We start from the raw sequence: 14,176 nt of genomic DNA on the forward strand, positions 1-14,176 counted from the left end.
TAGGCTAGTAGAGCTCAGTTGGCCCCATCTTGCCTTCCTTTCCATTTTTACGGAAAGCCTCACCATTGATATTGTGAGGAGGAGAGGATATTATGCTTTATTTATAGATAGCCTAGTGATAGGCAATGAGATTTTCCTTTAGTAAAGAGTGCATCGGGGGATAGCAAGGCCACGACTGCCACATCTTCAACTCCTGCTTCTAAAGGTACTACTTCTTGGATGAGAACTTGTCGAAATTTCCTTTATACACTTTCACTCATTAGGAATTTGAGACATCCCCAGATATTATTACTGGTATGTTATAACTTTTCTCCCATGATGTTTATTGCTTGATCTTAATTTTACCTTTTCTTATGTTACTCCTTATATGGTTGTAAATCTTTGGTTTTGGTCTCAGTTGTATGAGGTCACCGTGAAAAATAAGTACCCTCTTTCTAGGATTGATGACTTCTTTGATTATCTCTAGGGTGGTACATTTTTCTCTATGTTAAACCTTTGCTTGGGTTATTATGAAATAAAGATTAGGGAGGCAAATATTTCTAAGACTGCTTTTCGAACCTGTTATGGCCACTATGAGTTCCTGATCATGAGTTTTGGATTGACTAATTCCCACTGAGTTAGTTTTTGGATTTGTTATTTATAGTCTTCATTGATGACATCTTAGTGTACTCCAAAGGTGAGGAGGATCACACTAATTACCTCTAAATTATATTGCAGACCCTTAAGGATCAGAAATTGTATGAAACAATTCTATGTATTAATTTTGGCTAACTGTTGTAACTTTTCTTGGGCATATTATATCCAGTGAAAAAATTAAAGTGGATCCATAAAAGATTAAAACGGTTAAAAAATGGCCTAGACCCACAACTCTAACCGGCATTAGGAGCTTCTTAGGTTTGGCAGGTTACTATAAAAGATTTGTGGAGATTTTCTTATCTTTTATTTCTCTGTTTACGAGGTTAACTTAGAAAAAGGTAAATTTTTCCTTGTTCAATTCTTGTGAGGTCAGCTTTGTGAATTTGAAGAATAGGTTGATTCTGGTCGTATTTTGACCCAACCCAAAGGCACTGAGGAGTTTGGTGTGTATTGTGATATGTCCTGTGTTGGGTTGGATTATGTATTAATGCAATATAGAAATTTTGTAGCTTATTCTTCCAAGAAGCTTAAGGTTCATGAGAAAAATTACCCAACTCACGATCTAGAGTTGGCGATTGTGGTTTTTACATTGAAAATTTGGTGTCACTCTTTGTATGGGCCACATGTGGATATTTACTTAGACCATAAAGCTTGCAGTATGTGCTCACATAAAAGGAATTGAACCTCAGGCAGAGGCGGTGGCTTCAATTACTTAAGAATTTTGACATATGTCTGCACCACAACCCAGGTAAAGCTAATATTGTTGCTGATGCTCTTAATAGGTTGTCTGTGGGGAGTTTATCTCACTTGGAGGAAGAGAAGATAGTATTGTTGAAGGATATTCATCGACTGACCTTTTGGACTCCAATGATAGAGTGATCGTCCTAAAAGTAGCTAAGTCACTACAAAATAAAACAACATTTAGCAACAGACAAAATCCATTGCAAATAAACATATATTCGTCGCTAAATTTGTTTATATAACACCTTGGGTTTTGACTCTTTGAAAATTTCCTGGATTTTTGGCTTCTGGTCTAGATACGACTATGGGTTATGAGTCGTATTGGTAAATACGTATCTTTTGGTTCATTCACTTAACCTTAGACTTAGTGACTTAGGTATGATCTAATTACGAGTGGATCACCATGAGCCGTAAGCCAGGGTACTAGTCATACCATGGACTCATATGAGGAGCAATGTTCAATGTTCTTAGCATTATAATCTTCCAGGGGTACGATTTATGGGTACCAGTCGTACACTTTAATATGACTTGGGTTTAGGTGTGTCATACCTTGGATAGTGTTGTGTCCAAGGGGGAAGGCCTAGGGTATGAGAGGCGGGAACCACTCGTACAGGGTAGGTAGGACTCGTATGGGTTAGTTGTACCCTATGACGGGAATTTAATATAGTTTAGGTAAGGGAAATCTGGACATTTTCCCACTTATCATAATAAGGCCCCATGACTTATATTCCAATTAGGAGATTATTTTCCATATTATTCTATTCTTAAACACTTAGAAAACACTCTTAAATCCTCTCTAGAATTATTGGGCAAAGAAAGCTAGGGTTTCATTTTAGGGATTGATTTGGGACTTGTCTTGGTGATTTCTCTCCATTTTCATCTTGGTGTAAGTCATGTTCTCTTCCCTCATTGTTAGTTCCAACTAAAGACCTGGTTTTATATAACGTTTGCATTGTTTAATATTGTATAGTTTGGATTTTCAAATATAATTTAGGGGTTTCATTTATAAATGCTTGATTATGGTTTCTCTATGCTTTAATTATGGTTTTATATGTTTTAATCATGGTTTTGGATAAATGGATTTCATGAGAATGGTTATTAATAATTAGAATTGGTTTTCGAAATATTCTGCCCCAAATATGTTTGATAAAATTCTTGTAACAGTGTTTTCACTATGTTATTGGATATCAATGAAACTTATGCATGGTTTAAGCTTGGTAATAAGACCCTAAATGGTTTTGAAATGGTTTAAAGGATTGATTTGGCTGAATAAACCTATTTATCGAGTACATAGGAATCCCCTAAGTAAATTGGATAATATAATTTATGGGTACATAGGAATCCCTTGATCACTAAAAGGTTTGTCTAAGGATAATACTTGCAAGTCATAGTCAGTATGACGATACCACTATCTAATAGCCTTGGTTAATAAATGGTCAATGGTTTGGTTTTTTGGTAATGGTTTTAATTAGGCAATAATGGCAGGCGTGTGATAGCTAACTGTGAAGGTATGAGTCCAAAGGATAAACACTGGAAACTCATGTTTACCAACATGAAGAATGGCCTTGGTGTCCATATATTTAAGGGGTACATGGGAATACCCTAACACATGTATATATGTATCATATAGAGTGACGGGTACACAGAAATCCCCTACTCTTATGATATCTTCGATTCTTATGGTTACATGCATCAGGGCTCGATCAGGGGGTTACATTGGACCCACATAGCCCGTGGGTAGTTTATGACGGTTAAACTTCGTATGCCCAGGTTAATGATTTCAAATGCATGCTAAACCCGATTCTCTATCCCTGCATAGTTATATATATTTGTATGGTTGTATGCATTATGGATGATTTTACTTAGTTTTATAAATGAAAGTATTTTATCCTTATCCTGAGTTCATGCTAGAGTTCAGCTGCTAACTCATCTTTGGGCAGTTGTATACCCATGCTAGGCAGGAACCGACCATTCTACTCCCCCTACTTAGCATTCGGATACTCCGGTCAGCCGTTGGATTGAAATGGTAAGCTTCCATTTTTTTAAAAGGCTCTACTTCATGGATGTTATTTCATACTTTGGATTACTCATGGAATTTGGTTTTGGCTATGGTTGGGGGTATGTCCCAACCAGATTTTATTACTTTTTTGGTTAGAAGCTTTGTGGTACTGCTATAGGTTAGTATGGGTGGGATCGATATTATTGTCGATCTTAGTATTTGTATTAGTATTGGGACTGACACCGGTTGATGGGATTATTGGTTGGTTGGTCGTATTTCATTTTGGGATTAATTATATTATATCTTAGAAACCATTTGGTTGTGGTTTAGTTTATGGCCTTTGATTTTGTATTGGTTAGCTTGGTTGGTTTGGTCAGCATAGTTTGGCAGATGAGATAGCTTAGTTGGGTCAGTCTAGGAATAGACTTACCACAAAGTTAGTCCCTTTCTGACTATGCTATCTTGTTATGTATCTGAAATTCATCCAACTTATGGCAGGTAGCTGGAGGTTGGGTTGGGTAATAGGGGTAGTCTCCTTTCCCAGTCGGACTTGGGATGCCCATTACGATAAGTCCTCAGTTAGGTCATGTCAAGATAGTATCAGAGCTTTAGGTTCATGACCAATTGGGAGTCCATAAAACCTTGTCTAGTAGAGTCTATTTTAGGGGTTTTGTAGCATGCTACACTCATAAGAGATAGGCTACGGGCCATTTAGGAATGTTTTACTTTTTTGGTATTCTATTTTTAAGCTTAGAATCTATGTCCTGGAATCTCTTCTAATCCTTTTTTTGTTCATATTTTAGATTATGACTCGTAGATCTAGAATACAAGAAAACTCTTTAATCCCATTTGGGGACAATGTTGATGGGGTACGTCCTACGTCAGGAGTTCATCTTTGATCTCAAGGTCCAGTCCCTGATTGTTCTGGGAATCCTCCAGTTGCTACTAGTCCTCCTCAGGGTGAGGTGACTAATGCAAAATTTTGCCAATATATTCATGTCATTGCTCAGTTGGTTGTTGCTCAGGATGCGCAGGATATGTCTGGTGGATTAACTACTGAGGACATAAGGGTTGGCCAATTTATGAAGCTGAATCTTCCTAGTTTTATTGGTGTATAGGTAGAGGAGGATCCTCAGGTTTTCTTGGATGAAATGGAGCAAATATTCAGGGTAATCCAAGCTACTAATGTGGAAGGTGTAAACTTTACAGCTTAACATCTCAAAGATGTTATGTACCAATGGTATGAGGAGTGGGATAGGGATAGAAGTGATGTGGAAGAGTCATCCTTATGGGAGCCTTTTCTAGCGCTTTTTTGGATTATTTCTTTTCTCAATAGCTGAGAGAAGTGAAGATAGAGGAATTTGTCAATCTTAAGAAAGGGAGAATATCTGTTAAGGAATATGCCTTGAAGTTCCATTAGCTGTCAAGGTCTGCTCCTAATTTGGTGGCTGACATGAGAGCCAAATAAGAAAGTTCACTTCTATTCTATCTTGGGATTTGATCTTGGAAAGCAAGACTTTTTTTATGATCAAGGATATGGATATTTCTAGGTTAATTGTCTATATGCAGCAAGTGGAAAATGAGAAGAGGGAACAGGCGAAGTTCAGAAATAGGCAGGTAAGAGGAACAGGTTTTATGACCAAGGAGGTGCACTGTCGTAAGCTGGTCAGGATGGAGGCAAATGGTAGAAAAACATGTAAGGGAGTTTTGGTTCCTTCTCTACTTCTAGTGCGCCTTACCCGAAGTAGTCGGGTGATAGACGTCAGCAAGGTGGTGATAAGTTCTTGGCATAGGGTGCCCAATCTCAAGTGAGTGGGGATCAGTCGGTTTCCTTATGCCCTTCTTGTTGGTTCTGTGGTCTTCCTCATTGTGGTTATTTTGATAAAGAAAGGGACAGGTGTTTCAAGTATGGCCAACTAGGCCATCTACTCAGGAATTGCCTGGCTAATAAGGTTGCTATGGGAGAAAATAAGGTTTTGGTTGCTTTATCTGCTGCTCTTGCACCTAGTGGTGTTGCGTCTGCATCTATTACTACTCCTTGTTCTAATGTTGGCCTGAAAAGGTTGTATGCTCTTGCGTATCGACAGGAATCTGAAGCATCTCATAATATCATTACTGGTACATTACAACTTTTTTCTCGTGACATGTTTTTTCTGCTTGATCCAGGGTCTACTCTTTCCTATGTGAACTTATTTGGGGCTATATGTATTTTTTTATCTGGAAATTATTTTGGATCTTTTTTCTGTTTCTACCTTGGTAGGTGACTCAGTTATTTCTAAAAGAGTCTTAGGGGTGTATGGCATCTATTGGTGGTTGACAGACTTTGGTGGATTTGTTTATGCTGGATATGGTTGATTTTAATGTTAGTTTAGGGATGGATTGGATACATTCTTTTTACGTGTCCTTAGATTGTTGGACCTGCAAGGTTGTCTTTAGGTTCCCTGGTCAACCAGTTACAGAGTGGGGGAGTGGTCCTCTAGCTCCTAGGGAAAGGTTTATTTTTTACTTAGAACTCGGAGGTTAATATCAAAAGGGTGTCTTTATCATTTGGTTCAGGCTAAAGATTCTAACTCAGAAAGTCCTTCTTGACTGTTAGTCCAGTGGTTAATGAGTTTCTAAAGGTTTTTTCGGATGATCTTACTGGTGTTCCTCCGAATAGGGAAATAGATTTTGGCAATTATTTTCTTCCAAACACTCGTTCCATATCTATTCCTCCTTATAAAATGGCTCCGGCTGAGTTGAGAAAACTCAAGAAGCATCTTAAAGATCTTCAGGATAAGGGGTTTATTCATCCTAGTGTATTTCTGTGGGGTACACCGATGTTGTTTATGCGCAAGAAGGATGGTTCCCTTTAGATGTGCATTGACTATCAACAGTTAAATAAGGTAACGGTCAAGAACAAATATCCTCTCCCAAGGATAGATGACTTGTTTGATCAGTTGCAAGTTGCCAAATTCTTTTCTAAGATAGATCTTCAGTCTAGGTACCATCAGCTTAGGATTAGGGAGGTGGATATCCCTAAGATGTCTTTTCACACTCGGCATGGGAACTTTGAATTGTTGGTGATATCATTTGGTTTAACAAATGCTTTGGCAGTATTTATGGATTTGATGAATAGGGTTTTCAGGTAGTTCTTGGATCTCTTTGTTATTGTGTTTATTGATGACATTCTAGTTTATTCTAAGAGTGAGGTGGATCATTCTAATTATCTTTGTGTGGTATTACAGACCTTAAAGGAAATACCAAGTTCTCTAAATGTGAGTTTTGGCTGAACGTTGTGACTTTTCTTGGTCATATTATTTCTAGTGAGGGGATGATGGTGGATACTCAAAAGGTGGCTCTGGTTAAAAGGAGATCTAGACCCATGACTCTAACTGATATTCGGAGTTTCTTGGGTTTGGCTAGGTATTATAGGAGGTTTGTGGAAAGCTTTTCGAAGATAGCTTTTAGAAGCTTAATGATAAGCTAACTTCAGCTTTGGTCTTGACATTGACGAAAGGCAGTGAGGGGTTTGTGGTTTATCGTGATGCATCTCGGGTAGGTCTTGGTTGTGTCTTGATGCAATATGGAAAGGTAATTGCCCTTGCTTTCAGGAAATTGATGGTACATGAGAGGAACTATCCTACTTATGATTTGGAGTTTCTTGCAGTGGTCTTTGCTTTAAAAATATGGAGGCATTATCTGTGTGGTGTACATGTGGATATCTTTTCTAATCATAAGAGTCTACCGTATGTATTCAATCAGAAGGAGCTTAATCTCTAGTAGAGGAGATGGTTGGAGATTCTTAAGGACTATGATATAAGACTTTGCTATCACCCAGGTAAATCTAACATGATTTTTGATGCTCTTAGCAGATTGTCCATAGGGAGTTTGGCTTATGTGGAGAAAGGAAAGCGGGAACTGGTGAAGGATATTCAACGCTTGGCAAATCTTAAAGTTCGTCTCTTGGATTCCAAGGATTGTGGTGTGATGGTACAGAAAGTGGTTCAGCCATCTCTTGGTGCAGAGATCAATGTGAAGCAAGTGCTAAATCCTATCTTGATGAAAATCAAGAGTGATGTTGGTTGGAAAAAGGTAATGGTATTTGAGATCAGCGACGATAGTACTTTGCGGTACCAAAGGAGGTTATGTGTTCCAGATGTCGATGGTTTATGACAAAGGATTTTGGCTGAGGCGCATGAATCGCACTATGTTGTTCATCCTGGTTTGACAAAAATGTATCATGATCTCAAGGAGATCTATCGGTGTAATGATATTGTAATGCCCTAAGTTTGTACCCCGGACGCTACACGATGCACATAATCCCGAAGGAACACAAGCTAACCTATGAATGGTACCTACTGCAATAACTAAATAGTAATACTGCAAATATGCAAAAATTAGGTGGAAAATATGTCATAAGGTTCAATACTGAAATAAAACTGAACATGGTATAACAATACTAAAACTAAAACATCTGTCTGAAAATACTCTAGTCTGAAAAACCTCTCATCTGTCTGAAATGTGGAGTTGATGAGACAAGTCCCCAACTAACTCTGGCTATTGAAATAAAATTGAAATGCTAAAATAATAATCATGTCCTCGAACTATGAGGACTCACCACTAACTCTGAATGCTGAAAATCTGTAACAGCTAGGGATGATCGGGAGCCCGTGCGTCTGAACCTATGATATAAGACATCATAGCACAAGAGAAATGTATGCATCAATACTTTGAATGTGCTGGTATGCTAAGTGAGGTAGGCTGAAATGCGTGGGTTCATATGAATGAACAATACTGACTAAATGACATGAATATAACTGAATGGGAGTACATGCATGAATACGTAAACTATAACTGAGATCGTGATAACAATGGATACTGAGTCTAAATACTAATTAACTAATATCTGAGTATACTGATACTGAATTACTGATAACTGAATGACTATATTTGATAGTCTTGATTCTGTGAAACCATACTGAGTTCCATACTGAACGGAGTAACTGTGTCTGACAGTCCCGAATCTATAAAACTGAACCGACTTCTGTACTGAGACTGAATCTGACTCTGAGAATGTGGGAGGTAATCATCTAACCGACATGCCCCTTTCTAAAGAGATTAGGGTCAAACCCGTAACCCCAATTGGAAGGGTGCCAATACCGTGCCACGGGTAAAGATAAGTTGTTAGTTAACCCTCTCTAATAGGAAGCTCTTTTGTCAACCCTCACTAGCAGAAAAACTTGAATGAGATATATCAACCCTTATAATATCTGACAGGAAGATATCTCAACCTATGCTGGCTACGTAGTTTTTAAACACATGGATTGCTACTAAGGCTCAAACACTCTCTACTGGCAGGAATGCCCCCATCCCTGGATTAACTCGGTGCTGAATCCTACTCCTAACTGAATAGACACTGAAGTGATTTCTAGTTCATACTAGGCTTGACTAAACTGTCACTGATTATACTATCTAACTGAACTGGACTGAGTTCACTGAGTTCCATTGACTGATGAAATACTAGTAAATTCTGTTAACTGACAGAATTTACTGAGGCCTGAACTAAATACTGAACTGGACTGAGCTGCTACTTAGTCTACTATATTTTTTTGTATTCTATAACTGACTGAGAGTACTACTGATCGTGACATGACTGATACTATTCTGAGACTGACCATGGCTCTAGGTAATCAGCTAAATTGTCGGGTATTAAATACCCCCAGGACTCGATAGCATAAATTATAAGACATGGAACAATCTTGAAACATGATAAATAACTACTTGATCATCATTCATTCATTGGGACATTCTATCAAACACTTGCATGACATGAACTTGAATACATGCTATCATGATATAATTTCATTATTTAATTCTCATGAACAACTCATCAAACACTTGGAAGGCATTCTATATGCACATAATACTAATTAACACATGAGCATCATAATTTCAAGGATTTAACATGAATTCACATGATACTACATACATGATAGTTTTTTTTACATAAATCGCAACTTAATCATGGACTAGAAATCCAATAAATATTATAATCATGAATACACTTGTATCCAAATCATAGAAAGTACGAAATCAATCTACTTAAAGTTTAAAAGAGTTTCTTGGACTACAAGGATGGAAGGAACCTTGGATGAACACTTGACATACCTTGGTTGCTAAATTCTTGAAGATTAATGGTGGAATCTTAAGCCTTGAATTTGAAATTCAATCACCTAGGGTTTTTGTTCTTTAGCAATTTGTAAAATAATGAGTGTATGTTGCAATTAAAAGGCTATACTGAGGTGAACTCGGGTACCAAGACCCTTTTGGAATGCCTTCCAGAAATAAGAGGTGAACTGGGCACCTTTATTTGAGATAATGGATAGCGGAACACCGTGCAATCTGACCAACTTCTTGATATATAGTTTGGCATGGAAATATATGGCAATCATACAATATAAAGAAATGTAGACAGTTAATAAAACGGAAACATGGTCAATCTCTTAATTTAACTGGACAATACAAAATGAAATTCATAACAATCAAAATACATGGCATCCGTCTGAAAAATGTCTAACAATACAAAAATAATATCTATTTGAAATCTGAGACAAGGCCCTTAGTCGGACCATAATATAAAACCAAATAATAATATTCCATAACCAAGGCCTTCAAAAATAAGGAAGGCTCACCTACGGCACAATTCTGAAGGACAAATCTACTGCTTAGAGGGACCCCAGGACTGAGCCTCGGATCCTAAAATATAAGGGGTCAATACAAATGTACTGGTATGCAGATAAATCCAAAAATAAAATACATTTTTATGCAACATAGGTGAGAGTATTTTATTAAAAAAATGTGTCATCTTAAAACATTTGAAAACACATGGGCAATTTGATAAATTTCAAAACACTTTCTTGAAATCATGACTCTGCTCTTTATTTCTCTTATGAGCTAGACGGTACACCCTAAAATCTATAATTCCATGGGCTATATAAAATCAATCCTTCACTCGATGGCCACCCCTCAATCCAAGTTTTTCACAAGGATTGGAATATCAATAAGGTGAGACATGCCAGACCACACAGCATTGTGCCATGATCCCCAATTAAATCAACATGTCATGGTCGTGCACAAGACCAAAAATAAAGGCTAATAACCATAGTACCTAATTGGGATGGAATAAATCAAGGTACACAAGACCACAAATCATGGCACCATCACCCCGTGTCGGCAAATCATGGTTTCAGCATAGAGTCTTTCAACTCGTGCTTTCTTCGGGTAACCATCTAACCCTCTTTAAGCTCAGTTTAAAATCTCTCATAAGAAAATATTCATCATTCTTAAAAATCACTCTTTTTTAATTCTATGAAGGGCAATTCACAATGGGGTGTCATCATACCCGAACTTGCAAGTCATTTGTATCGTATCATTCCACAACCCTTCTCGTTCAAACAACTTATAATATTATACTTTAGGTTTTTCAATCAACTCAATCATTTGATCACCAAAAACATTTAAATGATGCAAGGGAGTCCTTATTTTAAAATATGTTCAGACTTATGCAAAGACTCTCCCTTTTTAATATTTCAACACATGATGGTCAATTCCTTTATAACAATCCATGTAACTCTTTCAATTATCACATTAAACATTTATGAATAAGAAAACACCTGCTCTTCAATTTCACAATCAATATCAAGTCTATAACAATAGTAAAACATTTATCTCATGCATCAAAACATGCAATTTAACAACCCATAACATGTGAAATCAAGGGGTATCATAATAAAAGAGGGGTTTCATTATTCATGCTCTCGATATAATCTTTGAAAATCTGAAAATGCTTATGTATACATTATTATAACTCAATTATATAAAAAGGAGTTCAAGACAAACATTTACTTTTATCGAATAAGTTCATAATATATGCTATTTAAAATAATGTCAAAACACTATTTTGTAAACATGATTATATATCTTTAATCTTTATAAAAACCATATAAACTTATGCCCAAGGAATTTAGGATATTCCCACGTACCTTATGTTCCTTAGTTGAAGAATAGAACCCTAAACTTGACACATTTCTTGGGAAATCTTGGATTGAAAGGCTTGAATTCTTTCTTTGAAGGAAACCATAATTTCTCCTTGTTCTTGAGAGTGGAGAGGTCTTGAGATGTTAAAAACTAATAGAAGATGAATTATAAATCTTAGGGTATGATTTAAATTCTTTGGGAAGGTTTTTGGGAAGGAAAAGTATAAAAATACCCCTGTTTGAGCAACTCATCCTCGACTGGCTGTTTGGGTTATGGATGTCATCTGGTTACCGGCCGCCACTCTAACCATATATTTATGTCAAGATATCGATCTTCTTACCTGAGGTTGATGGACAGGCTTTATGGGCCATCACTGGCTTGACAGTCCATCAGCCTGGCTGTCGCACCTCGATAGACTAACACCTCTCTGGAAAATAGTATATCTTTTTACCCTGATATTAGATTAAGATAAAACCAATAGAGTTGACTCAAAGAAATTTCATTTGATATATAGTAGGCCCTCTAACTCATTATATACAAGGAGTAATTTTCGATGGAAGTTGACCTAAGTTGAGACATTCACTAAAACTTAATCGATAGAAAAGATTTCAACTCATCTTCGAGTTAGGAGATATTTGTGGCATCAATTAATATTCAAAGGTATTCCCACACTATATACTTTATCATCACACATATATTAACAAAGAATCATTGGGTTTGGATCCATACACATAGGAACGATGGTTTAAATTATAGCCCAAAAATAGTAGGGTGTTACATAACAATTTTATGATACTAAATGTCATATATGGGGGTGGAAAATATCTCTCAAATTATCACTTCTGTGAGGTGGGGTCTTTTTTTCCTTGGAAAGTCTGGGAAAATATTTATTGTATTCAGTATTCCAGAACATTTTAGTTTGAATCTTTTGCAGTGAAAATAAGTGAAGTTTCTTGAATTCCAATAGAAAAGCAAGAACTTTTCTGATAATAATCCTGGTATGTTCTTAGTTATCTTTTTGTTCTTCTATTTCCCCATAAATTACTCCTTAGAAATTATAAATTTGTGAATATTAAGGTACTTTATTTTAGTAGAGATTAAAATATAATATAAAAGGAATTTTAAGATGCATTCCTTTTCAACAACAGAAAAGAAGAAGCATTTTAATATCCACTACTTAGAAGTAAACAATACCATAGAAACGTCGGGGAAACTTTCTTTCCATGCTAATTGTGTCTTTTAGAAGAAATATATTTGGTTACTCTGGAAACACCACCATGAAGCTCACAAATGTAATCTAAGTATTGGAAGGAAATTTTGTGTTTTCTGTAAGCAAAGGTTTACTTAGGTGAAAAATGTTGGTCTAGTGTTGTTTAATTTTCTTCTTAGAAAAAACCACAGTTAAGTAGCGATACTCTTTATGCTGAAAACAATATGAACATTGTATTTAGAATCTTTTTAATTCTCTTTATTTATTTATGCCCACATAAGCAGTGGAGTACCCTGCAAGTAGGAAAGTATTAGTACAAAGATATAGCAAGAAGTGAAAAGACAGGTATTACAATAACTAAGTTGTTTTGTTAAAAAAATTGAAATAATATAAGAAAATCTCAGCATTTCTTTATGTCTCTTCCTATCTCTCACATCTCTGTTAGGTGATGGTTTAAGTGTAAGATAAAGGTAGAACTAACTTCACTAGCTAGCTTGGCTATCTATTTAAATGATCAAATGGGGACTCATTAATTATTGTAATAAAGAAACTATTGGACCATTCATTTCATAGATAAAAGTATAACTCACCATGTTACACTTTTAATACAAGAACATCAACAACTAATAGAAGGGGATTTTTTCTCAAAGTTGTCACACTATTAGTAGCCATAATGTCAGTTTGGATGTTGATGCAACCTGGGTCATAAACCCTTGGTCATGGGGTTTTCCTATGCTAAAAAACATCCTAAAAATAAATATATCAAAGCAACACCTACCACAATGTCCATAATTGACTATTATACTACAAACTCTACCACTCAACTTTTTCTTTCCCTTATAATTGACTAGGAAAGGACCATTTTAATTGTTGAACTTGATTTGGATGATCTTGACCACCTATGCCACCCGCTAGAGGAATACCAGTAGTGGGAATGGGAATAGCAAGCTTGTTTGTACTAATAGCAGAATTACTCCTAATTGAGGACATCATACAAGCCAAATTGACTCTAGACCTTTGGATGGGATATGTATGATGCTCGAGGTACTTGACGACTCCTTAGTGCTATTAAAAGATGCCACAAGGATGAAGATTACCATTAAGAAGGGTCAAAGGACTTTGACGAGATCTTTTTTTAAGCAAATTTTTGGGTTTTATTAATTAATAACTTAAACAAATATGTACAAAAAATGTTTGACCCAATAGGCCCATCCGATTCCTTACCTGGTCCACTTGTCAAATGCATAAAAATAAACAAATCAAAGCTAATAGGGTTTCCAAAATTAGCTCCCATTTCTACTTTGCTTCGTCCGCCATAGCTGGTGCTGCATCCATGTTTCCATTTGTGCACCACCAGTTCACCTTGCTCCATTTTTGGGTGTTTGACACTTTTCCTTAGTCGGTGTTGCTATATTGTTGTTGCAACTTGCATGAGTAAGCTTAATTTCTCTTTTTGTTCATTGACAGCTACTGTGAACAACTTATCACTCTTGATTTTCTTCTATTTTAGTTGTGTACTTTGACGAGGTCCAAGGAATGCAAAACAAGGCTCAATATCCCCTTGGAAGGGA

At 36.4% G+C, this 14,176-nt stretch overlaps 1 protein-coding gene across 1 annotated transcript; it reads left to right on the top strand.

Annotated features, from left to right (window-relative positions):
• The first annotated feature begins 4,912 nt into the window (after positions 1-4,912).
• On the top strand, positions 4,913-5,856 carry LOC124898490. Its single transcript, XM_047412131.1, has 3 exons — positions 4,913-5,184; positions 5,268-5,559; positions 5,785-5,856. Exons 1-3 carry the CDS (start codon positions 4,913-4,915, stop codon positions 5,854-5,856), a joined length of 636 nt encoding a protein of 211 aa, XP_047268087.1.
• The last annotated feature ends 8,320 nt before the right edge of the window (positions 5,857-14,176 follow it).

The sequence above is a fragment of the Capsicum annuum genome, chromosome 5 (genome assembly GCF_002878395.1).
Source record: "Capsicum annuum cultivar UCD-10X-F1 chromosome 5, UCD10Xv1.1, whole genome shotgun sequence".
Taxonomy (NCBI): Eukaryota; Viridiplantae; Streptophyta; class Magnoliopsida; order Solanales; family Solanaceae; genus Capsicum; species Capsicum annuum.

Bases quoted from the DNA above. Each gene is read 5' to 3' on its own strand.
- LOC124898490 (XM_047412131.1), top strand. From the start codon at position 4,913: ATGGATATTTCTAGGTTAATTGTCTATATGCAGCAAGTGGAAAATGAG. The intron at 5,185-5,267 runs GTGAGTGGGGAT...TGATAAAGAAAG, and splicing joins CATAGGGTGCCCAATCTCAA to GGACAGGTGTTTCAAGTATG. The intron at 5,560-5,784 runs GTGAACTTATTT...ACGTGTCCTTAG, and splicing joins CAGGGTCTACTCTTTCCTAT to ATTGTTGGACCTGCAAGGTT.